Genomic DNA, 25,028 nt, shown 5'->3' on the forward strand with positions numbered 1-25,028 from the left:
CTTAAACTGTGTTTTGTGGTGGATCTTTGGGTGGTTGATGATGGATTTTGTGGTGGTTTATAGAGGTTTTGTGGTGGTAGAGAAAGAGGGGAAAAGAAAGGAGGTAAAAACGAAAATAAAAAACAAGATGGGGGATAAATGAGAAGAAAAGTCTTTAATAACTTTTAGTAAATAACGTCAAATGAATTTTTTTTCAAACTTTAATTTATGATATGAGACGTTTTAATAGAAGACCCTTTTTTTTTTTTTTTTTTTTTTCAAGTTTGGGGTGACTCAACTTAATTTATGTATATCACGATTAACTTTTTGGACTCTGAAATTATCGATTGGTCAAAAATTTTAGTGACTATTTCTTTTAGTAATCGAAAAAGGATTTAAACTTAAGACTATTTGAATAATACATCTAAAATTTTTTATCAAATTAATCATTTGATTATCTAGAGATAATTAATAAAAAATGTTTGTTATTTATTAAGAATACTTTAAAAAATAATATTATATCAATAATTCACTTTTATAAAAATTTTTACATAATTGTAATGTAATAGCTTTTAATTCATCAATAATAGATTTTATATGAGTTTTATCTGAGTTTCACTCGTTAATTATGAACTCACTCATTATAAACTGTTGATCAGAATTTTGATAAAACATTCATGAAAAAGGGTTATCGGTATAGTGTCGGTAAGCATATTTGTAGGAGTGACAGCAAGGTTCACTCCTGGTCGAGGGTCAAGACCTGCATCATCAAACTTTTTGACTCAAAGACCTTTCAATTCAAAGCATCGAGCCGCCTGGCAGAGCCTGGGTCAAGTCATTAATATAGGAGGGTCCACTGCTTTGGAAAATTAGATAGACCGGTCTGATTTTTTTATTTTAAAAAATATTTTTCAAATAAATTGAAAGCAACCTTATTGATTTTAAAATATAAAAAATAAAATTTTTAATCAAACCTAATAAATTTATTAAATTTTAAGGAATAAAATATAATTTTTAATAAAAAATATAATAAAAAAATAAATTATAAATAAAATATATAAAAATTTATTATTTATTATTTAAAATTAAGATAAAGAGTAAAATTTAAATATAGAGAGTTAAATTTACTATTTAATCTATATTTAAAAAATAAAGAGTCTCTTGAATTATTATTTTTATGAATAAACTTTAGATTATATAAATAGTTATTTAAAGATACTCTAAGAACTATCTTTAAGGGACTCTTTATATGATGCAAATTCTTTATTATAAAGAGTCTAATAGACCTTTTATTCCTTAAATATAAATTAAAGAGTGTGTTTGACTCTTCATATTTAAGAAATCAAATTTTACTTTTTATCTTAATTTTAAATAATAAATAATAAATTTTATTTATAAATTATCTTTCTTATTAAGTTTTTTTTAAATATATTTTCTTTTAAAAATTAAAAATATAAAATTATTTTGAATAAAAAATTTATTTTTTATATTTAAAAATTAATTTATGAGGATGCTCTTTACGAAAAATACTCTTTGCAATAAAGAAAATGTCACCACGTTCAGTCACCGAAAATAATAATATTAAATAAATTAAGTAAAGGGAGTGATTAATTATTGACCGACTACAAGCACCTTCGCGTTGGTATTCTGTACATTTTGACGTCTCGTCCTCGTGAGTACTACTGTTTTTCGTATTTGAGAAAGATGCAAAGAGAGGAAATCACTTACATGGAGCAAAGAATCAGCAATAACGGTTTCAATCAGAGAAGTGAACTGCTGGAGCATGTTCAACCTCACAAAGAGATGAAGTTCAGCGGTAAAGATGAATCCGGTAGTTCGAGTCATGACCCTCCGGAGAGAGAAAGTAAGTTGAATACATGCACTGATAGTATTTCAGTATTACTTTTAAATTCTTATACTGAGTATTTGTGTTGGCAATTTGAAATTTATAGTGAATCCAATTAATGAGGAGATTAAGGATCATGTTCGGTACTGGAAATTATACAAGGCTTTACAAGAAAATGACTGGAAAAGTGTAGATGATTTCATAAGGCTAAATTCTGATGCCTTGACAGCCAATATTAGAGTACATTGGCAGGAGACCATTTTTCACATAATTACTCGGAAGTTAGGCACACCCTTTTGGCTTATCAACAAGCTTGTTTCAGAGGTCCCTGCAAAGCAACTAGAACAGTTGACAGATCGGTATGGCGGAACGGCTTTGTTCTGCGCTGCTTCGTTCGGAAATAAAAAGGCTGCAGAAGCTTTTGTGGATAGGAACAAGGATTTGCCTAATTTTCCGAACATCTATGGTTTACTTCCGATTCACCGAGCTGCGGCATGTGGCCACAGGGAGATGATTCAATACCTACTGAAAGTGACAACTGCTCCTTTGAATGATGACAAAGGCGTTACACTGCTAAAAAGTTTGATTAGTTCTGGTCTCTATGGTAAGCGCTATCCCTATTAGATTATGATTATAGAGTATCCGAACTTTTTCCCACTTTAGGTTTGCCTTAATGACTTTCAACCCAAAAAGTTTTGAAATACCACTTTCCCACCCAAAGCTTATATTCGATTAATATCCAAAGCCGATTTTGATCAATTCTAACAGCAAAAATTATTTCTGTCACCACTATGTGAACTTCCGATCTCTTCTTTACAAAACCCCTCTCACTCCAGTATCTGATTTTTCGTCGATTGCCTATTATCGTAAAAATAAGGTTTTCTGTTCTTAGCTGATTTTCGGCAAAGAAGATTCAATCGGACACCACCGTTAGATCCATTGGCCTCCATTCTACAAAACCCCTCTTACCTTAGCTACTTTACAAAACTCCTCTTATCCTAGCTACTAGTAACTCGTCAAACGTCAGCTGAGAAAATGAAGTGTATTTTTGGTATTAACAGATTTTAAATTTTAGGTAGAAAAGTGGTATTTTGAAATTTTTAGACAGAAAAGGTAATTAAGGCAAACCTTAAGTGGGAAAAAGTCATTTACTCTTCGATTATATAATAGGAATTTACTTTTTCTGATTAAATAATTAGACGACATTCAATTATCAACATAAGTATCTTAAATAAGTTGTCAATAAATATGTTTAGATTATATTTAATTGTTTTTAATGTACAGCCTTCATGAGATCTTTAAAAACTCTAGAACTAAGATGAAGAGATGATCTTAATTTTTCTTTCAACTCCATCTACAGGTTCAGCTTTTGATTTATTGAAGAAATATCCGGACTTAATATCTAAGACTGAGGACAGAGGAAGTATATTAGAAGCGCTGGCTAATAAGCCTCTTGCATTTGAAAGTGGGAGTGGGTTTGGCTTTTGGCGACGCTTAATCTATCATTGTACGTTACTCACCATCTTCTCAGATTCATAAAATATGAACACGAATAGTCTTTTAATTGAGGAATTCATAAAATATGTTCAGCTGCAGCCTCACACCGTATGGTGTGTAATCTAGCATTCATGATAACCAAGTACATCAAATTAAAAATCCATTGCATGTGTATTTTTACAGGGATTCCTTTACAGGAAGAACATATTCATTACCCTGAAAATGTGCATGGAGATGAAGAGAATCAAATTGAGAGTTCAAAGAAGTAAAACAATTCACTTTTTTTGGATCTATCGTTCGACAAATCTTCACTAGATTTGGTTTGTTGATCACCTTCTATCTGAGTTCATACATATACTAAGTTAGTAATTATAATAACTTTATGATCTAATCAAAAGCTACTATTGTGTATGTCACAGGTGCTTTGGGCCAAAGATTACACATTATGCTCTGGAATGCCCTCACACATTCAGGTAAATATTAAACATTTAAAGAATCATTTCTATTTAAAATGGGTACTCCAAGAGCCATCTTTTGTTGATTTGTGTTGAACTGCAGTTCCAGGCATCAAATACATTCGTGATACGAAGTTAATGCACATGCAAACCCTTGAAATAGTTCGAATAATGTGTCATGAGGGAGTTATTTGGAGTAGTGAAGAAGCCTCCCAGTCATTGTGCAACCCAATTCTCACAGCCGCAAGATTGGGGATTTGCGAGATTGTCCGTGAAATTCTGAAGGCCTGTTTCTATTCTTACACTTTTGGGAATGAAAACCGACATGCTATATTTCATCTTGCAATTTTACATCGCCAGGAAAAAGTTTTTAATCTAGTAAATAAAATGGACTCGTTTTTATGGGAGTGGAAAGCGGCCAACAGGTATGAAAGAACCAATAACATTTTGCATTTAACTGCACGGTTGGTAATTTCAAGTCAAGTCTCTGGTGCNCTTAATATCTAAGACTGAGGACAGAGGAAGTATATTAGAAGCGCTGGCTAATAAGCCTCTTGCATTTGAAAGTGGGAGTGGGTTTGGCTTTTGGCGACGCTTAATCTATCATTGTACGTTACTCACCATCTTCTCAGATTCATAAAATATGAACACGAATAGTCTTTTAATTGAGGAATTCATAAAATATGTTCAGCTGCAGCCTCACACCGTATGGTGTGTAATCTAGCATTCATGATAACCAAGTACATCAAATTAAAAATCCATTGCATGTGTATTTTTACAGGGATTCCTTTACAGGAAGAACATATTCATTACCCTGAAAATGTGCATGGAGATGAAGAGAATCAAATTGAGAGTTCAAAGAAGTAAAACAATTCACTTTTTTTGGATCTATCGTTCGACAAATCTTCACTAGATTTGGTTTGTTGATCACCTTCTATCTGAGTTCATACATATACTAAGTTAGTAATTATAATAACTTTATGATCTAATCAAAAGCTACTATTGTGTATGTCACAGGTGCTTTGGGCCAAAGATTACACATTATGCTCTGGAATGCCCTCACACATTCAGGTAAATATTAAACATTTAAAGAATCATTTCTATTTAAAATGGGTACTCCAAGAGCCATCTTTTGTTGATTTGTGTTGAACTGCAGTTCCAGGCATCAAATACATTCGTGATACGAAGTTAATGCACATGCAAACCCTTGAAATAGTTCGAATAATGTGTCATGAGGGAGTTATTTGGAGTAGTGAAGAAGCCTCCCAGTCATTGTGCAACCCAATTCTCACAGCCGCAAGATTGGGGATTTGCGAGATTGTCCGTGAAATTCTGAAGGCCTGTTTCTATTCTTACACTTTTGGGAATGAAAACCGACATGCTATATTTCATCTTGCAATTTTACATCGCCAGGAAAAAGTTTTTAATCTAGTAAATAAAATGGACTCGTTTTTATGGGAGTGGAAAGCGGCCAACAGGTATGAAAGAACCAATAACATTTTGCATTTAACTGCACGGTTGGTAATTTCAAGTCAAGTCTCTGGTGCAGCATTACAAATGCAAAGAGAGTTACAAAGGTTCAAGGTGATATATATATCTTCTGCATATAACTATCATCTAATCATGCAATAAAAGTCTGATATTATTCATTGTTTCACCTTAAATAGCACTACAAAAATGACTAATTTCTTTTCTTTATCATTTATAACCCGCCTTGATTGGGTTTATTAGGTATATTCTTGTAGTGCTTCCAATATAACCAATAATGTCCAAGATTTTTTTTCTCATAATCAGGTTTTACTGCTATTTATATGCTGTTCTTTTTATGCTTAGTCGGTGGAAAATTATGTCCATCCATCACTTCAAGAACAACGAAATGGGTACGGTAAAACTCCTAGAGAGGTGTTTACCAAAGAACACGAGAAATTAGTGGAAAAAGGTGAAAAATGGATGAAAGACACTGCTTCATCATGCTCAATTGTAGCTGCACTCATAATCACAGTAGTCTTTGCAGCAGCTTTCACTGTACCAGGTGGCAATAAAGAGAATGGGACACCCATTTTCTTGCAGAGCATAGCTTTCATAGTCTTCGCTGTATCGGATGCACTGGCACTCTTTTCTTCCATTTCTTCAGTGCTGATGTTCTTGGCAATCCTCACTTCACGTTACTCCGAAGATGATTTTTTAGAGTCACTGCCAAAGAAGTTAATGGTTGGCCTTATCACCTTGTTCTTTTCTATTGCAAGCATGATGGTAGCCTTTGGTGCAACCTTTTACATTGTTTTTTCTAACTCATGGAAAGGGGTTATAATTAAATGCAGTTTCAATCACCAAGAGCATACAAGATAAAAAGTTAACGAATATGCAAGCACATGAAATAGTCAGAATCATGTGTCATAACAGAGTTATTTGGAGCCGTGCTGAAGCAAAGCCATTACATACACCAGTTTTAACAGCCGCAACATTAGGGATTTACGAGCTTGTCAATGAAATTATGAAGGCCTATTTCTTCTCGTTTGTTTTCGCTAAAAATGATGATGATGACATACTTCGACTTGCAATTCTAAATCGCCACGAAAAAGTATTTGGTTTGTAAATCGAAAAAATATGTTACTTACATGGGACGACGACCTGAAGAAAGTGGCCGACATGAGAGCTAAAAAAGACAACATTTTGCATTCCGCTGGAAGGTTTGTTCCTTCAAATTAAATTCCGGGTCCCGCATTGCAGATGCAGAGGGAGCTACAATGGTTTAAGGTGACCATCCAACCAAGCAATGAAACTCTTCAATCTAAGGCTCGAAACTCATGAAAAAAATGAGAAAAAAAAAATATATATAACATGTAGTCCTTAATATTGTCCATCATTTTCTTACCTATTAAGCTAAGGTTTTATGTATATATGTTCAGGCTGTGGAAAGTTTTGTTCATCCATCTCATCAAGAACAGTGAAACAAGTCCAATAAAACTCCTAGACAAGTGTTTACCGAATCACACAATAATTTAATCAGAGAAGGTGAAAAATGGATGAAGGAGACTGCTTCGTCCTACACAGTTGTCGCTGCACTCATAATCACAATAGTCTTTGCTGCAGCTTTCACAATACCGAGTGGCAATGACTCTGCTAAAGGGATTGTTGGAGATCTCATATCGACTAGGCACACTCAAGCCAATGGGTTTATAAGAGTTGACAATCCTCCCACTCAATAAGGCCTTTTGGGTGAGGAGTGAGACCCAACTCCAACAAGTGGTATCAGAGCCAGCCCCATTTGAGCTGAGTGATTGACTTGCGGTGGGCTGCCAAACTACCTCCATTCATAGGCAAGTGGACCATATGGGCTTGACCGTGAGGGGGAGTGTTGGAGATCCCATATCGACTAGGCACACTCAAGCCAATAGGTTTATAAGAGTGGGCAATCCTCCCACTCAATAAGGCATTTTGGGTGAGGAGTTAGGCCCAACTCCAACAAGAGGGATGCCCATTTTCTTGCACAAACCATCTTTCATAGTGTTTGTCATATCAGATGCATTTGCATTCTTTACTTCCACTGCTTCACTACTGATGTTCTTGGCAATCCTCACTTCGCGTTATGCAGAAGAAGATTTTTTGGAGTCCTTGCCAAAGAAGTTAATCATTGGGCTAGTCACCTTGTTCTTTTCTATTGCAAGCATGATGGTAGCATTTGGTGCAACCATTTACATATTTCTTTCCCATCCATGGAAATGGACCATCATTCCAATTTCCCTTCTTGGTTGTCTCCCTGTATCCTTATTTGCTCTTTTGCAGTCCTCTGTTGGTTGAGATGATCTCTTCAACTTACGGACCAAGCATTCTACAACCAACCAAGTAATTCCCAAGAAGAGCTACAAAGCAGTAGATTACTTTAATGGTACTAACTTTAAATTACACGTTCTTTTCCCTTTGGTTTATTTGTAAAATGAGAGTAAATGAAAAATTAAGAATTACATGTAGGCCATAAGGCCTAAGTTATTAGAAATTAATGAAATTGCTGTGGCATTTTCTTTTTTAACTTAAGGGGTTTTATGCTTTACTCGTGGTGTACTGGTGCTATGATTGAGACTTCTGAAATTAAATCTAACTCTCTGTGTTTAGAAAAGACTAATAAGAAAATGGTAAGGTGGGTTAAACGGAACTCCATGTTTAGAAAATGACTAAAAAGCTAGTTCAAGAGAGGAGAGAACCTAACTACATATATTATATACCATAATAAGTAACAACTCACCCTTAAAAGCTAGCTCTAGGTTGGTAATGTGGGACAAATAGGATTTGGAGCCACTTGGAGATATGGGACAGATAGGATTTGAAGTCTCCCTTGCGTGCAGGGGCTTAGAGCCTCCCTCTGGCAATGTGGGACAAATAGGATTTAGAGCCTCCCTTGCCTGCGGGTCTGATACCATGATACTTGCCTAGAACTTACTTTTAAAAGCTCGCTCGTGAGAGGAAAGAGTCCAACCCATTTTTTGCCATTTTTTGGATTAAAAATATATGGAAATTTAATCAAACTGGCATATTGGATTAATAAAAAATACATAAAAAAGATAAAAATTTAATCAAAATATGGCTTTTCCCATTTTTGCCAATTGGGCTGGTCAAGTAAATGGGCATTTTTTGGAATAATGGGCTTTACTTTGTTTGAATATTTAATATTTGGTAGCCTATGAAGATGGCTTGACTTGGTGACTGATAATTCACTTGTTGCATCTAAACAAACTCTACTTTAGACATCCATCTGGTTAGGCTCGCTCAAACATTTATATATGGATCTGAAGTACTATCAAAATACTTGAAACATAAAATATCCCCTTTATGACTTTGATAAATCTTGTAATTTTGATGACTGTTTTAACCATTTGAGCCTTTTACTTTATTTCTTCTTTCTTCCATATTCAAAATCCAACCCAAAATTTGAACTATGAGATGAAGTGACCCATCTTTCCAAAAGCCCAAAATCATTTTTTATCCTCAAACCTGAATATCTCGAGATTTGGCATTCTCTCTCTCCCTCTCTCTCTCTCTCTCTCTCTCTCTGTCTTTCTTCTCGATCTTCACCTACAAATCTTCTCGAAAAATTTCTAAAATATTAAGTCATTAATACTATAAATTAATATATTTAATTATTTATACTATATCTAACTTTATAATTAATGTAACTAATAGTTATTGGATTGAATATTTATGGTCTAGCCCAGCTCTCCTGTCTTCTCTCTCATTGGTTCTAGGCTCATTTATTTTCTGTCGCCCAAATTCACTAATAATTTGTATATGGATCTGTCTAAATTTTCTAAATTAAATGCCTTTCTAAACTTTCTGCAATTTATAATTAATGTAATTAATAGGTGTTGGATTGAATATCTGACTGTACAATTAATGCAATTAATAGTTGTTGGATTGAATATCTATCTTTGTAATTAATGTAATCAGCATTTGTTGGATTGAATATTTATGTTCTGGCGCCAAGAGCTGTCGTAGCCTCTCTTCTCTCTCATTAGTTCTTGGCTCATTTATTTTCTTTTCATCTTCCCTTCTTTCCCATTACAATTATTCTATCACCCAAATTCACTAAAACGTAATTCATGCACCTCCTCAACTTTTCTACAACACTAGTTCCAAAGGATGAATTGTTATTCGTATGCTTTCTAAATTTTCTGCAATTTGTAGGGACCCTCTTACTAGAAACATTATTATTCTTGTTGAAACGTCTCCTTTATAACTTTATAATTAATGCAAGGGTAGTGCTATTTGTATCAATTGATCCGGATAAAAGTAGTGCTATTTGAATCAATTGATTCGGATCAAATTTTTTTTCAGAAAAGTAAATTTATAAATTTACTCTTTAGTAAACGAAAATATTTTTGGCTCCTAAACCTTGCTTTTTGGAGGAAAAACAATTTGCAACATTAACATTATGAAATGATGAGAGAGAAGTAATTATTATTTCAATATTTTCAAGTTTCAACAATAGAGATTGGAAAGTAAGAATTAATTTATTGGGAAGTTGAAAAATAGGAATTAATTTATTGTAATAATTAAATTGCTTAAAAAAACAAAACAAAACAAAACATGTAAGTGTAATCCTTATTGCAAAGTATATGTTTTTTTCTTGTGTCAACATGTGTCACCCGTATAATCAAGTGTGAGAGAACCGTATTGAATTTACAGTATAGACTTGACTACGTAATCTGCACACTCATATAATATATTATTTCAAATTCCAAGTCTGGGCAATTAACCTTAAGTCCGCACACTAAAATCTTATAATATATTATTTTAAATTCCAAGTCCTGGCAATTGATTTGAAATGTAAAAAATTTGATTCTTTAAACAAAGAATATTAAAGAAACCATGGGGGATGCGTTGCACATCTAACAGCTGGAAGTCATATATGAAGTAACTAAGTCACACACATTATCTTAATTACGATATAAATATTAATTTAAGAAGGTTTCATCTTCTATATTTGCCTTAATGTGTGTTCTAACGATATAGGTAAAAGATATTAGAAGATAAAAAACTTTGGCATTTTGATATATTAAAATAAAATTTTGTCCCGGGGAAGTTATTGCTTTTCCAAGAGATCAAATGAATGATTACATTTGTTTCTATGTATTGGCTTTAGACTTTTAAGATCCTTATAAATAGTACTTGCAATTAACTGAAAGAGCACCGGGATTTTGAAACAATGGACAAAGGTAGCCTAGCTCAGAGAAGACCCCAGGTCCGATCTGATCGGTTAAACCGACTAGACTGGACCGAGTTTCAAAACATTGTTAGATATAATCAAATAACAAAAATCCTCCCATAATTGTAATAATAACATAAATACCCAACAGTTAAGTTTTTATGTTAAAATAAACAACAAAGGGGTAATTTCATAAATATTTATTAACTCATCATATTGAAAATTCTAATTACACATTAACAACTCACTAATGGCAAAAAAACTTCTTTTATTTCTGAAATTTAAAGGAAACTGTTGTTATTTAATTAAACATCAGGGGTTGAGGAAAACCCCTTTATTAATCATAAACCTATCTACACTCAAAAGACATAATGCGAGCGAGAAAAGAAGACACTGTAACAAGCCATCTTTTTATTGATTTCACTTTAATCAAGTTTTTTGTTTTTTCACTTTCAGGGGAGGTTGGAACTTTGTTTTTGTTGGTCATATTACATATTTTTGCTTTTTGAGAAAAATGAACGATAAAATGAAGTGATTGATCCTGTTCACTTAACTGAATTGGCCATTAGAAATGGAGACGAAATCACTGAGATGAAGCAAGGTGGTGATCCTCGTTATCAAACTGCAAATTTGCAAAGCCATGAGAATGATGAATCTATGAATGCAGAGGGTAAGTTACTTAATACAAACCTATTATTCTGAGTAATATATTATCATGAGTGATATATTTACTTGCAGGGGCTCTAATTGGGATGTAAAATTAATCTTATTTGTGAATACAAAAATTGATATAATATTAATAGTGTAAAAGCGATCTGATCATGTTCGAATTAAGAGTGGCAAGCATAATTGCACAATATCCTGACAGTGAACCGACTTGGTACATCTTTGGCTTTAAGAAATTTTATAATTATCAATTTGACATAATTCATTATAAAAACACGTTCTCCTTTTGAAAATAACATTTAAATAAGAATTGAGTTAGTAAAATTTTTTGTTAAGTGTGAGATTGGTGAGATTTTGAGTAAGATTAGCAAAGAACTAAACGAAGACAAGAGAAACAAGAGAGAGAGTGCGTGATAGCTGAATACTGTGTATTTACTTTACTAATTTCTTTTCTTAGTACATTTTGCTTAATTGTACACTTTTATAGTGTTTACATGAGTGTAACAATATACTAACTAATCTTGTTACAGCTTAACCGAAAGCTAACAGAAATGTAACAACTAACAACATTAGGAAATGACAGTTTTACCCCTTAACTAACATCTTCCCTTAAGCTGAACCTGGGAACCTTGAACTACTGCAAGCATTTTCACTCTTTTACTAACATCTTCCCTTAAGCTGAACCTGGGAACTTTGAAACATTCCTGCTTAAAAGATTCCTCTGTTTTCATTCCTCTATAGCTTTAGTTTCCAAAAGAAAAACTATATCAACATGAACACTTGAACTGATCATCATCACATCACATATTCAGTACAACTTCATGTAACAATTTGATCCCCAACATGAACACCTGAACTGATCATCATCACATCACATATTCAGTACAACTTCATGTAACAATTTGATCCCTAACATGAACACTTGAACTGATCATCATCACATCACATATTCAGTACATCTTCATGCAACAATTTGATCCGCAACATGCTCATTCACTACAGCTCCGTGTGTCTCAATACTTCTGGAGCAGTTCCTTCATCACATCACCAACTACAACTTAATTAGATACATCAAGGAACTATTAATCAAACATACAACTCCATGCATTACAATCTCCTGAAGCAGTTCCATCATCACATCACAAACTGCAACTCAATCAGATACATCAAAGAGACTTCCATCATCACATCACAAACTGCAACTCAATCAGATACATCAAATAGACATCAACAAAACATCCAACTTCCATGCATCACAATATTCCAGAAGCAGTTCCTGCAAAGAAGAATCAACAAACATACAACTCCATCCATCACAATATTCCATCCATACATCACAATGTTCCTGGAGCAGCTTCTTCATCATACCACACAAAAAAAATTAGTCAGAAAAACCAAAAAGAACATCAACTAAGTCATTCTAACTGTGTTTCCAGTTTGTGCACTAGTAATAGATTTATCAGCAGCAGCAGCAACATCAACTAAGTCATTCTAACTGTGTTGCCAGTTTGTGCACTAGTAACAGATTTATCAGCAGCAGCAGCATTCTCATTAGCAGACTCAGTACTAGAATGGCCAACCACAACATTCAGTTTGTCTTGAAGAGCCTCAAATTTGGTGGTTGATAAGGCTTTAGTAAAAATGTTAGCTTTTTGGTAATCCGTGGGCACATATTGAACTTTGAGATAGTTGGCTGCAACCTGCTCTCAAACATAATGAGCATCCAACTCTATGTGTTTGGTTCGTGCATGAAACACTAGATTAGAGGCTAAGGATCCAGCACTTTGATAGTCACACCAAATAATAGGTGTAGTGTGCAGAATCAGTCCCATTTCAGAGAAGAGACTTCTAAACCAGGCTATTTCTATGGCTCCTTTTGCAAGGGCACGATATTCAGCTTTTGTGGAGGAAAGAGCTACTACTCTCTGTTTCCTAAAACTCCACTGAAGTAGATTTGGACCAAGAAACAAACAGCAGCCACTTGTGGATCTTCTGTCTTGGATACAACCTGCCCAATCAGCATCTGTAAAATAGTCTAAGTGAAACCTATGAATTTTTTGAAATGTAACACCAAAATCCATGGTTCCTTTGATGTATCTAAGAAGTCTTTTGCAGGTCTGCCAGTGAAGTTGAGTAGGGGCCTTAAGAAACTGACTTAACTTGTTCACCGAATAAGCAATGTCAGGCCAAGACAAAGTGAAAGCACCCATTTGAGTATCAAATGTAACAACATCTTGCATTTATCTGGAAAATCAATATGTGCAAATCCTTGATACAGCATGGCGGATGCAGGGGCCCGACGGGTTTCTATATGTTCAAGGCGAAACATCTTCTATGCATATAGGATCTACCACTACTCTAAAATTTCAAAATGACTTAGAATTTCCTGGCTTTAGATGCTTACAACCTTATGATTAGTTAAATGAAGGTAACTCTGGTATTATCTTTGAATATATTTAGATTAGCAAAACTGAAAACAGAACAAAAGCAGAGCAGCTGAAGGCTTACAGCATGGAATTCCATTTACTTAGCAAGAAAGAATCCAGTAAGCCTTCAAAGTAAATTAATTATCCAACAGAAAAAAGCTAGAGACAAGCATGGAACATGTTAATGATCCTTCACATTTAGAATCAACGAAAACAGCTACTGAAGAAAGGAATGAGCGGAAAGAAGTAAGAGTTAAGTGTTGGACCTTTCCTATTTTATTGCTGTAACTTCTTTTTAATTTTTATTCTTCAATCTTATGTTTCTTTTTGTAAAGGTTCTGTCTCTTTCTTAAATTCAAATCTATTCCCAGGCCCTAACAATTATTTTTTTGTTAAGATTTGAACTTTGATTGTCATGGAAGAAATCAACCGATCCAAATGAGAAAGCAAATTTGATTATCAAGGAAGAAATGAATTTCATGCAAAATTATAATTAAAGTTTCATCCTGGGGAAGTTTTTGCTTTTTCAAGAATAAAATTATGATTAGAATTGTTCTATGAATTGGCTTATCCTTTTGAGATATTTACAAATAGCTTAACCCGAGAGAGTACTCTTCGTCCCAAACGGCCAATGAGGGATCCTACTCAACATTCCACTGATTTAGTTATAGTAAGGAGACAAAAATTACTGAGGTTAAGCAATATGAGTCCAGTGAACAAACAGCTGAATCGCAGAGCCTTAAGAGTGGACCTGTGAATGTGGAAGGTAAGTAAAGACATTGATATTAAGTGAAGGTCGCATTCTTTGTATTCATTAATATCTTTTTAACTCTTCATTTGTTGATTCATAACTAATACATCATAATTTGGATTTAATATAGCGAGCACGAGGGGAGACCAAACCAGTGAGTTAAGCAAGGTGATTCTGGTGAACAAACTGCAGAATTGCAAAGCCACAAGAATGTGACCTGTTAATGCAGAAGGTAATTAATTAGTTTGAAATACATTGATTCGGAGTGAAAGTTCTTTCTATTGATCTATCTGTATATAATTCGGAATTCATAGTGAACGAAACGAGTGAGGAAATGAGGATCATATCGGTACCGTCATAAACAAGCGTACAAGAATGATTGGAAGAGTTGAAGATTTCATAACCAAAGATCCCAGGTGTTGGCCGCCAAGATTAAAGTATATCGTGAGGAAACAGTTATCCACATAATTACTCTTAATTTAACGCCCCCTTTTCGTTCTGGAGAAGATTGCATCAAAAGTTGGTCCAGAAGCACTAGAAAATTGAAAAATGAAACGGGCGGACGCCTATATTCCCTGCTACATATGGCAATACAAAAGCTGCTAAAGCGTTTGTGCTTAAGCCAAAGATTTCGAACGTAAGAGACAGCGAGGGTTTACTTCCAATTCACCATGCTGCAATCCGTGGCCACAAGGAAACAATTCAATATTTACTCTCAGTGACAGGAGTTCCCTCAGTGACACGAACGGTGTCTGGCTGCTTACGAATCTCATCAATTCTGTCTCTATGGTCAGTGTAAATTTGATCTTACAGCAATACTTTAACCTGGTTTTTCATTGTTAATCTCTACCCCATTGATTTACAGGAATAGCTTTAGATTTATGAAGCGATATCCAAAGTTAGCACGTAAAAACCAGGACAGAAAACGGATATTGAGCATACTGGCTAATAAGCCTTCGGCGTTTGAAAGTGGGAGTCGGCTTGGTATTGGAAACGCTTAATCTATGATGTTAGTGGTAACAATCTTCTTTTATTTTTTATTTTCACAAAGTCTTCCATTTGTTCACAAAAGACACAAAAATCTTTGAATGGTGGTTATTAAATTTGTATTATAAGGGAAGTATAAAATCTGTGCAGTGATTCCGGTGCAAGAAGAACAATTCCTGGCCCTCAAAATGCGGATGGAGACATGGAGAACCCTGTTGATGATAGATCAAGCAAGTTAGTAACAAATTCACATCTAATTTCTTCAACAAATCTCTATTGCCTTCGGTTTGTACTCATATCGCTCCCTCTGTTTATAATATATCAGTGTATGTTCCTTCTAAATCATCAATCAATGTTACTTAGTAATTAACTTATGATTCTGAAACAATTTTGCTTATGTAACACAGGTGCTTTCCACAAAAAATTGCATCTAGATGCTGGAATGCTCTCGTGCTGCTAGGTAACCATTCATTATACATTCTCTTTAAAGGAATGTCTCTTGTAGGATATCTTGATTATCTCTTTCATTGACTTGATGTGAATTGCAGTCCCGGCATTAAAGCATAAGTGAAACAAGTTAATGCATATGCAAACCCTTAAAATAGTCAGACCATGTGTCATGAGGAGTGATTTGGAGTAATAAAAGCTAAGAAATCACTGTGGGAACCGATGCTTACAGCCGCAACATTAGGGATTTACGAGCTTGTCTATGAAATCATGAAGGCCTGTTTCTATTCTTTTACTTTCCTTGCCGATAATCAAGATGATGTATTTCGTCTTGCAATTCTTCATCGCCATGAAAATGTTTTTAGTCTTGTAAATAAAAGAAATGTTTTACTTTCGTGGCACCCGGACATGAAGCAAGTGGCCAATATGAGTGTAAAAACTAAAAACATTTTGCATTTGGCTAAAAGTTTAAACCTTCTAGTCAAATCCCAGGTGCTGCATTGCAAATGCAGAGAGAACTACAGTGTTTCAAGGTGATAAATCTTCTATATGTCAAATCTAACATAGCAATAATTAATCTTTTAAGAATCAGAATTGTACTGTTAATGCCTTTTGTTGTCTTCAGGCTGTAGAAAGTTGTGCCAATCCATCCCTTCAAGAACAGCGAAAGAGTCCAATGAACCTCCTAGACAGGTGTTTACCAAAGAACATGAAAGACTAGTCGAAAAAGGTAAAAAATGGATGAAGGAGACTGCTTCATCATGCACACTTGTAGCTGCACTTATAATCACAGTAGTCTTTGCAGCAGCTTTCACTGTACCAGCGGCAGCAACACTGAAGGCATACCCACTTTCTTGCACAAACCACCTTTCATTGTTTTTGTCATATCAGATGCTCTTGCACTCTTTTCTTCCACTGCTCTCTTGTTAATGTTCTTGGGCATCCTCACTTCACGTTATGCAGAGAAGACTTCCTCGACTCCCTACCAAAGAAATTAATTATTGGTCTTATCGCGTTGTTCTTCTCAATTGCAAGTATGATGGTAGCATTTGGTGCAACCATTTACATATTCTTTCTCATCCATGGAAATGGGTTATCATTCCAATTTCCTTACTTGGGTGTGTCCCAGTGTCCTTGTTTGGTTTGCTGCAATTTCCTCTTTTGGTTGAAATATTCTCATCCACTTTGGGCCTAGTATTTTTCAAGCAAGGAAGTAAGGATGTAATAATTCTCCAGAAGAGCTGCACAATTTATTTATTAAGTTATTAGGCCATTTTTTTTACGGAAACATTAATGGAGGAGGTGAATTTATTATAAGAAGATCAATGTTGAATTGAACAATGAGATGATTGTTAATACACACTACCACGAGGGTAAACAAGACGATGTTTTAAGACGTCTTCTATTTCATAAAAACGTCTTTAATTTATAGTAAAATGTTTTTTTTTTTCAAACTTTATTTATAGTAAACGGTTTTTTTCCACCCAAATAATGATCTAATGACACTTTCCGACCCAAAACGTTTCAAAATACAATTTTACTATCCAAACGTTATATTCCATTAATGATTTCCGTTAACTACATTGATATTATTGTAAAGACAAAAAACCCTTTACTATTTGGCTTAAATTATTTTTATATTTTTTTTGTCATTGTGATTACTAATATACACTCTTTGAACATAAAATTACTATATTGCCCTCTATAAATAAAATTAGGAAAAAATTAATTCTTCCCTTCTTTTATTTAAAAAAAAACAAAAACAAAAAAAAAAAAACTCTAAGGGTGTGTTTGGTTGTGGGTTATATGATATTACTAAGGTAATGTTATCTTATATTACTTTATTACCACATTTGGTTGTCAAGTAATATAAGATTCCAGTAATCTTCCAATACTAATAACAGTTACTGTTGATAATATATGAGGTAATCTGAGTACCTCAATTTTCTTAGGTATTTTAAGATTACTTGATAATCTTATTTTTGTTACAATTCTACCCTTTATTAATAAATTTTAGGAGAATAATGCCCTTGTTTTAAAAATAATTTACAAAAATACCAATTGACTATTTTATCCTTATATACAAAGTTTTTAGGATATAAATACCCTTGAAATTTAAAAAAATTACGAAAGGGTGGTGGTTGGACTGGCCACCACTGCCAGCCGCCGGCAACCATCGTCGACGGTGACAGAATGGTGCACAATCAGCCATATATGGTCGACTATAAGCCGCTAAAACTGTTTCCAGCCCGAAAATAGCCAGATATTTGGTTGTGAAACAACTGTCTTTTCACGACCAGATCTGCACTTTCGCCGTCGCCAGCGATGGTGGCGGGCTGCCAACAGTGGCTTGGGGTAGGTGGGGATGTTTTTGTTAAGTTTTAAACTTTTTTTGTTGCTAGGGTGTTTTAGCTAAATCTGAAATATAAGGGGTTAAAAAAATTATTCAAATAATAATAATAATATTATTATTATTATATTTAAAAAGGAGAGAATTTAATAAATTATATACATACCTACCAATTTATTCCTCTCAACCAAACATATTAATATAACATATCCACCAAACCCATTTTTTTTTAAATATTCTCAATAATCTTAAAGTAATAAGACATTCCTAGTTGTACAACATTCCTAAACCAAAAACATCCTAATTGTTTTTTCTTTTCTTTTTCGTTTTCTTCCATCTCTTCTCCTCTTCTTTTTCTTCTTAATTTCTTCTCCCTTTCATATACATTTTCTTCTCTTTTTCTCATATCAGTTCTTCTCATTTTTTTTTTAATTTTATTAATGATTTTCTTCTCAGTTTACTTACTCAAGAATAACATTTCTAGTAAAAAAAAAAATTTGTCACCAAAGAAAGCCTCCCTAAATACAATTATCATCATAATTCCCTTCTAAAACAAAAGTCTTCAATTTTGTCACCATCCAACCAAATCGGCAAGGGAAAGTTGGGTGGGGATTTTTAACGAATAGGTGGTGTGCAGGCTGGGCTGAGGAGTGAATAGAGGTGACTAGTAGGGTTAATTCGGCCAGAGCAAACACAAGAACACTCAAAATGAACAACCAAACAACATCCAAACTTCAATACAAACTTCAGAATACTCCATCAATGTCAAAAAAAAAAAAAAAAATTAGAAAATACAGAACAACAATCACGGCGTTGCAAGCAGTAATCGGTGGGTAGGGGTGGACGGTGTGTGAGTGGGTTTTGAAGAGCAAGTGAGGGATGTGGTACTGCGACGATGAGAAGTGAAGTGGGTGGGTTGGTGCTGCTATGCGGGAGATGCGGGGAGGGAAGGTGGTAGGGAAATGGAGCGAGTAAATTGTAGGTGGGCAGAGCAATGGAGCGGAGGTAGTGGGAGGCATAGTGAAGAGAGGAGAAGTGAGGGAAGACTGGCCGTTTTGGCTTTGGTTCGGTTTTGAGAAAGAATACTCCATCAATGTCAAAAAACAAGCCACGACAAGAAAATTAGAAAATACAAAACAACAATCACTCGAAATAAACAACAATGACGGTGTTGCAAGCGGTAAGGTAATCAGCGAGTAGGGGTGGACTGTGTGTGAGTGGGTTTTGAAGAGCAAGTGAGGTGTGGTTTGACGGCGAGAAGTGAAGTAGGTGGGTTGGTGCTGCTATGCGGGAGATGCGAGGAGGGAAGGTGGTGGGGAAGTGGAGGGAGGAAATTGTAGGTGGGCGGAGCCGCGGAGGGGAGGTAGTAAGAGGCATAGTGAAGAAAGGAGAAGTGAGGGAGGATTGGCCGTTTTGGAATTGGTTCGAATCTAAGAAAGAAAACATTAATGAAAGAAAGAAGAAGAGGATGAAAGGAAAAAAAAAAGGAATGAAAGAGAAGAGAATGAGAGAAGAAGGATGAAAAAAACACGTGGCAACAATTACCTACACTTGAATTTAAAAATTTTGATTTTTTTATGCAAAATATTAATTGATCATTCTATCCTTTTTTTAACGAATTTTTGACCATTTTACCCCTTGTTAGTCGTCACAACTAAATTTACTAATGGAAATTTGTTGTGGGTAGTAAAATTGTATTTTGAAACGTTTTGGGTGAGAAAGTGTCATTAGTCCATTTTTTGGGTGGGAAAAAGTTGTTTACTCTTTATTTTACACCAACATTTTATAGAATTAATATATTTAATACTTTTCATGTTAACAATTAGATTAATTATTTATATTATAAAAACATTAAAGAAGACATTTTTTTTTTAATATCTGATAATCTTTAAAGATGTTTTAATAGAACAATAATGCTAGGTCCATAACCTTCTCTCACAACCGGCCAACGGCCGACGTGGCAACTCGTCATTGGTTAGCTCACAAATGGGTAGAGTGAAGCTTCAAAAACTACGACATATGTACTAAATAAGGTTCCAACCAAGGCGGATCACAAAACCCTATGTGAATTATGGAAAGGTTGGAAACCTAGTTTAAGACATGTACATGTACAGGGCTAGCTGAAGTTATGGTTTACAATCCACGTGACGCAAAGTTAGACTAAAAAAAAAAAAAAACAGTTATTGGATATTTCATTGGCTATGCAGGAAATTCTAAGGGATACAAATTTTACTATCCGTCTCGTGCAACAAGAATCATGGAATCTAAGAATGCAAGTTTTCTTAGGAATGATGAGCCAACCTTAAAACTTTGGTTGTGTTTCCTAATAATCATCAAGATTTGATAATTCAGGAACAACCAATCGTTGAAAAACCACATCATCATGAGGATATTCCGATAGATCCAATTACTTAGCATTCTCTAGTTGACGATGTTGATGTAACATTGAGAAGATCTTCAAGAGTTAGGAAACCTACAATTTCTTCGGATTATGTTGTGTACTTGCAAGACTCTGACATAGATATTGGTGCTGAAGATGAACCTATTATGTTTTCACAGGCTTTAAATAGAAATAAATCCACATTATGGTATGATACCATGAAGGATGAGTTGGATTCCTCAGCTAATAACCAAGTTTGGGATCTTATTAAATTGCTTAAAAGGGGGAAATGCCATTGGTTGTAAATGGGTCTTTAAAACCAAACAAGACTCTTTAGGTAATATTAAAAGATATAAGACAAGACTTGTAGCCAAAAGATTCATTCAATAAGAAGGAATTGATTATCATGATACCTTCTCTCTTATTTCAAAGAAGGATTCATTTCGGATAATCATGGCATTGGTGGCTCATATTGATATGGAGCTACTTTAAATGGATGTGAAAACAACATTCCTCAATGGAGACATAGAGGAAAAGGTTTACATGAAACAATCAGAAGTTTTATTTTAGAGGGGAACGAACACTTGGTTTGTAGGCTTAAGAAACCTATATATGGGCTAAAACAAGCCTCCCGTCAATGGTATTTAAAATTCCATAATGTCATTTCTTCATTTGGTTTTACGGAGAATATTATGGATCAATGCATATATGATAAGGTCAATGAGAGCAAAATAATTTTCTTAGTCCTATATGTAGATGATATCCTACTTGCTTCAGGTTATTTGGGCTTACTTTATGAGGTTAAGCGATTTCTCTCGAAACAATTTGATATGAAAGATATGGGAGAAGCTGCATATGTCATAGGTATAAAGATTGAGAGAAACAGATCTCGAGGGACATTAGGATTGTCTTAAGAATCCTATATCAATAAAGTTTTAGAGAGATTTCGTATGAAGGATTGTCCATCTAGTGTTGCACCTATTGTCAAAGGTGACAAATTCAGTTTGGAACAAATCTCAAGAAATAATTTAGAGAGAACAAATGAAAAACGTTCCTTATGCTTCCGCTGTTGGGAGTTTAATGTATGCTCGGGTTTGCACAAAGCCTGAAATTGCATATGTAGTTGGAATGTCAGGTAGAAATCAAGATAACCCAGGTTTGGACAGTTGGAGAGTTGCAAAGAAAGTCATGTGATACGTTCAGGGGACTAAGGACTATAAGCTTATATATAGTCATTCTAATCATTTAGAAGTGATTGAATATTCAGAAACTGATTTTGTTGGTTGCCTTGACTCGAGAAAGTCAACATCAGGATATATCTTCTTATTAGCAGGAACAACCATTTTTGGAGAAGTGCAAAACAATTTTTGGTTGCTACTTCTACCACTGAAGCAAAGTTTGTATCATGTTTTGAAGCGACATCACAGGCTATGTGGTTAAGGAGATTTATTTTTGGGCTTGGAGTTGTTGACTCAATTTCCAAGCCATTGAGGATATACTAGAATAATTCCGCTGCAATGTTTTTGGCCAAGAACAATAAAAGCGAAAGTCGTAGTAAAAATATCAACATTAAGTATTTAGTTATTCGAGGACATGTCAAAGCAAACAAAGTGGTTATTGAGCACATCAGTATTGGATTGATGATTGTTGATCCGCGGACAAAAGGTTTACCACCTATTGCTTTTAAGGGACATGTTGAGCGTATGGGACTCAATTATATTATGTAGTTTTTTTTATGTAACTTAGGTATCCTTTATGTTTGTATCACATTTTGTTGATTTGAAAGACTCCATGAATTTCATACTTGTCATGTCTTATTTAGTTGTATACATAAAGGTTTGGAGAATGACAATGTGTGTTTGAATTTCAGTTGTTGACCTTGAATGAGCATTTGGAAGTTCATTCATAAAGTTGTGTACCACATATCAATGGCGGATCCAGAATTTTTGTCCAGGGGAGCCTCCACGGCTCCGCCATTATTTGCCAAATAACTAGTGAAAACTTTAAAAAATCACCAAACCCTAATAAAAAAATAATACAATATTAAGAATCTGAGAAAAAAGAATATACAATAACACAATATTTTCTTACTTGAATAAATCTATGAGAAGCAAAATTTTGAGTAAAAGTGTTGAGTAAACCTTGAATAAAACATTCTTTTAATATTTTTATTTTTGGCTTTCAAATATTATAACATAAATTTTCATAGCGTTGATCAAACCTAGCCTAATTAAGCTAAAGTCAACAAAAATTTAAATCAAGTCAATTTACGTTGACTTTTAATATAAATTAATAAAAGAGGGGAAATTTTTTTAGTATAAACATAGATAGTAACTCAAATTTCTTTAATAATTTTGAACAATTGAACGGTAACGTTTAAAATGTAGGAAAGTGGTGGGCGAAGAGTAAAGAATAACGTCCTTTAAAATATAGTTGAGGTTTTAATTTGAGAAAGCAGATTCATTCTTAGACAGAATTAAAATACAAAATAAACTCACAAGATTAATATGTTTTTCTTCCAAATTAGAATAAAAAACCTCAAAAAGAAAAAAAAAAATGATTCAATCCTTAGATAAACTAAATTGAAATGAACATTACACATACCTAAAATCGATAACACAGAAAACGGAGCTAATTATGACACCTTGAGTTATGCAAATTTAACAATTTCAGTTTTCAAAAATTTTAAGAGCGAATAACATGAGAAAGAGAAAGAGAGAGTAAAGAATTTTGCGATAAAATCATAAAAAATAGGTAAAGTTGTGTAGAAAAACACTGAAGAAAGTTTTAAATTTTTAATATGACGTGGGCTTGAAATATATATAACAAAATTTTTTTGTAAGCCTAGATATATAGTATGTATAATAATTTTTATTTTTTAAAAATCTGAAGGTGGTCTGGATATATATGTTAATTAACAAATTTTTATGGCCTTTATATTAATAAATTTTTTTTCAAATCTGAGGGTGGGCTGAATCCGCCCTTGCCACATATGGTTCTCACTTAAAAGAGAAAGTTGTATTGTAATATGTGGAAAGTAATACTTGCTCTAAAAGGTCTTACCGTCTCAATTCATGCAATTTAAACTCTTTTGTTTGGTTATAAGGTTATTATATCTATGGGAAGTTTTGAGGATGTATCAATATAGAATTGATACATAGGCCAACTGGGAGAATGTAAGTTATTGTGGCCCATTATCATTATTATTATTAAGAACTTCCCATATCTGTTACTTGTTCCTTATATACTTCTTCTTCTTTGATGGATAAGAAGAGATATAGATTGCGTAAAATTTCTACGTAAAAAACTAAAGATTACACAGAGGGAAATAGGTCACTAGTCTACAAGAAAGTCTGTGATTCTCCATCGATACATAGAATAAAGTCTTGGATAAACTAGAACTAATCCCAAGTGTCTCCTACGGTATTTGGAAATTGATTGCTATGGCTGGATTTCTTGGGCTTCCGCTTTTGATTTATTAAACTGATGATTTATTGCTTACAGTTTTTTGTCTTCAGTAGCTAAATATGGTTTTCTAACAGCAGATGAAATATTATGCAGAAAATTGTTTGTAATTTGCATAATGGACTGATACTACAGAGCCAAAAAAACAGAGTTTGTGTGATTCTGTCTGCAGGTTTTTTATTCTGGATTTTCTGGAATTACTTAGACTGATATCGTCATATTGTTTTATTAAAAGCAAAGAGAACTCTAAATATCCTACAAATTACGAAACATCAATATGTTATAAAATTAACCACAGGGAAAATACCCAAAGACTATTTCACAGAACAAGTGAAGTTCCGAATTCTGCATAATTTAGTTACTTTAGAAGTACTGATGGATCCTGTTCAACCTTCCGATGAATTGGTTAGGAATATAGACATAATCAATGAGATCAAGCAAGATGATTCCGCTGAACAAGCCTCAAAACTGCAAAGCCCTAATAATGATTATGAATCTGAATACATTTATAACACTAGTTTCTTATATAATTAAAATTCAACTTGATTTGCACCAGCCATTAATTTATTAATAACGAACTAATGAAAGTTAATAATTGTATTAATAATATAAAATTATTAGCAAGACTTGAGTTAATAGTCTTTGTTTAGATTAACTTCAGTTTTAGCCAGCTGATTCCATTCATCTATCACTATTTCAACTTAACTGTGCCAGCCTAAACTAGTTATTATTATATTTAATATTCATAAAGACAGTTCACACAACAAAATTACTAGTTAATCGCATTCATATTGTGCTAATTATCTCTAGTTTAACACCAATCTTTCTTCAAAAAATAATTTACAATAATTGTATTATTATATTTTATAATGTGATTAGTTGGCTAAATATGTTTAAGTAGTAATTAAATTAATTTAAGTTTTTAAATTTTACTAAAAGTTGGCTAGATATGTTTGAATAGTAATTAAATCATGAAGAAAATGCACACAGCAAAATGATTAATTAATTAATTATTTAAATGATGTTTTAGATCTAATCTTGTCATCATGCGATACAATATATTTAATTAATTATCACAT

The 25,028-nt window shown here is 33.7% G+C and overlaps 2 protein-coding genes across 3 annotated transcripts; both read left to right on the forward strand.

The window, feature by feature from the left end:
- The first annotated feature begins 1,651 nt into the window (after window positions 1-1,651).
- On the forward strand, window positions 1,652-4,848 carry LOC116120230. 2 transcript variants are annotated; one of them, XM_031406171.1, is made up of 6 exons: window positions 1,652-1,843; window positions 1,932-2,429; window positions 3,186-3,238; window positions 4,292-4,385; window positions 4,559-4,695; window positions 4,795-4,848. In XM_031406171.1, the coding sequence occupies exons 1-5, from the start codon at window positions 1,684-1,686 to the stop codon at window positions 4,642-4,644; spliced, it is 891 nt and encodes a 296-aa protein (XP_031262031.1). In that variant the 5' UTR covers window positions 1,652-1,683; the 3' UTR covers window positions 4,645-4,695; window positions 4,795-4,848. The 2 variants fall into 2 exon arrangements, with proteins under 2 accessions (XP_031262031.1, XP_031262030.1); XM_031406170.1 differs by lacking the exons at window positions 4,292-4,385; window positions 4,559-4,695; window positions 4,795-4,848 and adding exons at window positions 3,506-3,642; window positions 3,742-3,795 and having other exon boundaries at window positions 3,186-3,332.
- Window positions 4,849-5,001: 153 nt separating this feature from the next.
- LOC116120350 (ankyrin repeat-containing protein At5g02620-like) lies at window positions 5,002-11,235 on the forward strand. Its single transcript, XM_031406302.1, has 5 exons — window positions 5,002-5,361; window positions 5,611-6,005; window positions 6,181-6,365; window positions 11,010-11,147; window positions 11,216-11,235. Exons 1-5 carry the CDS (start codon window positions 5,002-5,004, stop codon window positions 11,233-11,235), a joined length of 1,098 nt encoding a protein of 365 aa, XP_031262162.1.
- The last annotated feature ends 13,793 nt before the right edge of the window (window positions 11,236-25,028 follow it).

This window comes from Pistacia vera, unplaced genomic scaffold (genome assembly GCF_008641045.1).
Source record: "Pistacia vera cultivar Batoury unplaced genomic scaffold, PisVer_v2 Contig93, whole genome shotgun sequence".
NCBI classification, from domain to species: Eukaryota; Viridiplantae; Streptophyta; class Magnoliopsida; order Sapindales; family Anacardiaceae; genus Pistacia; species Pistacia vera.

Excerpts from the sequence above, each read along its gene's own strand:
- LOC116120230 (XM_031406171.1), top strand. The coding sequence starts at position 1,684 with ATGCAAAGAGAGGAAATCACTTACATGGAGCAAAGAATCAGCAATAAC. Across the intron at positions 3,239-4,291 it reads ACTTAATATCTAAGACTGAG|GACAGAGGAAGTATATTAGA; the intron begins GACAGAGGAAGT and ends TCTAAGACTGAG. Across the intron at positions 4,386-4,558 it reads GCGACGCTTAATCTATCATT|GGATTCCTTTACAGGAAGAA; the intron begins GTACGTTACTCA and ends GTATTTTTACAG.
- LOC116120350 (XM_031406302.1), top strand. The coding sequence starts at position 5,002 with ATGTGTCATGAGGGAGTTATTTGGAGTAGTGAAGAAGCCTCCCAGTCA. Across the intron at positions 6,006-6,180 it reads ATGGTTGGCCTTATCACCTT|AGTTATTTGGAGCCGTGCTG; the intron begins GTTCTTTTCTAT and ends GTGTCATAACAG. Across the intron at positions 6,366-11,009 it reads TCGCCACGAAAAAGTATTTG|TGATTGATCCTGTTCACTTA; the intron begins GTTTGTAAATCG and ends GATAAAATGAAG.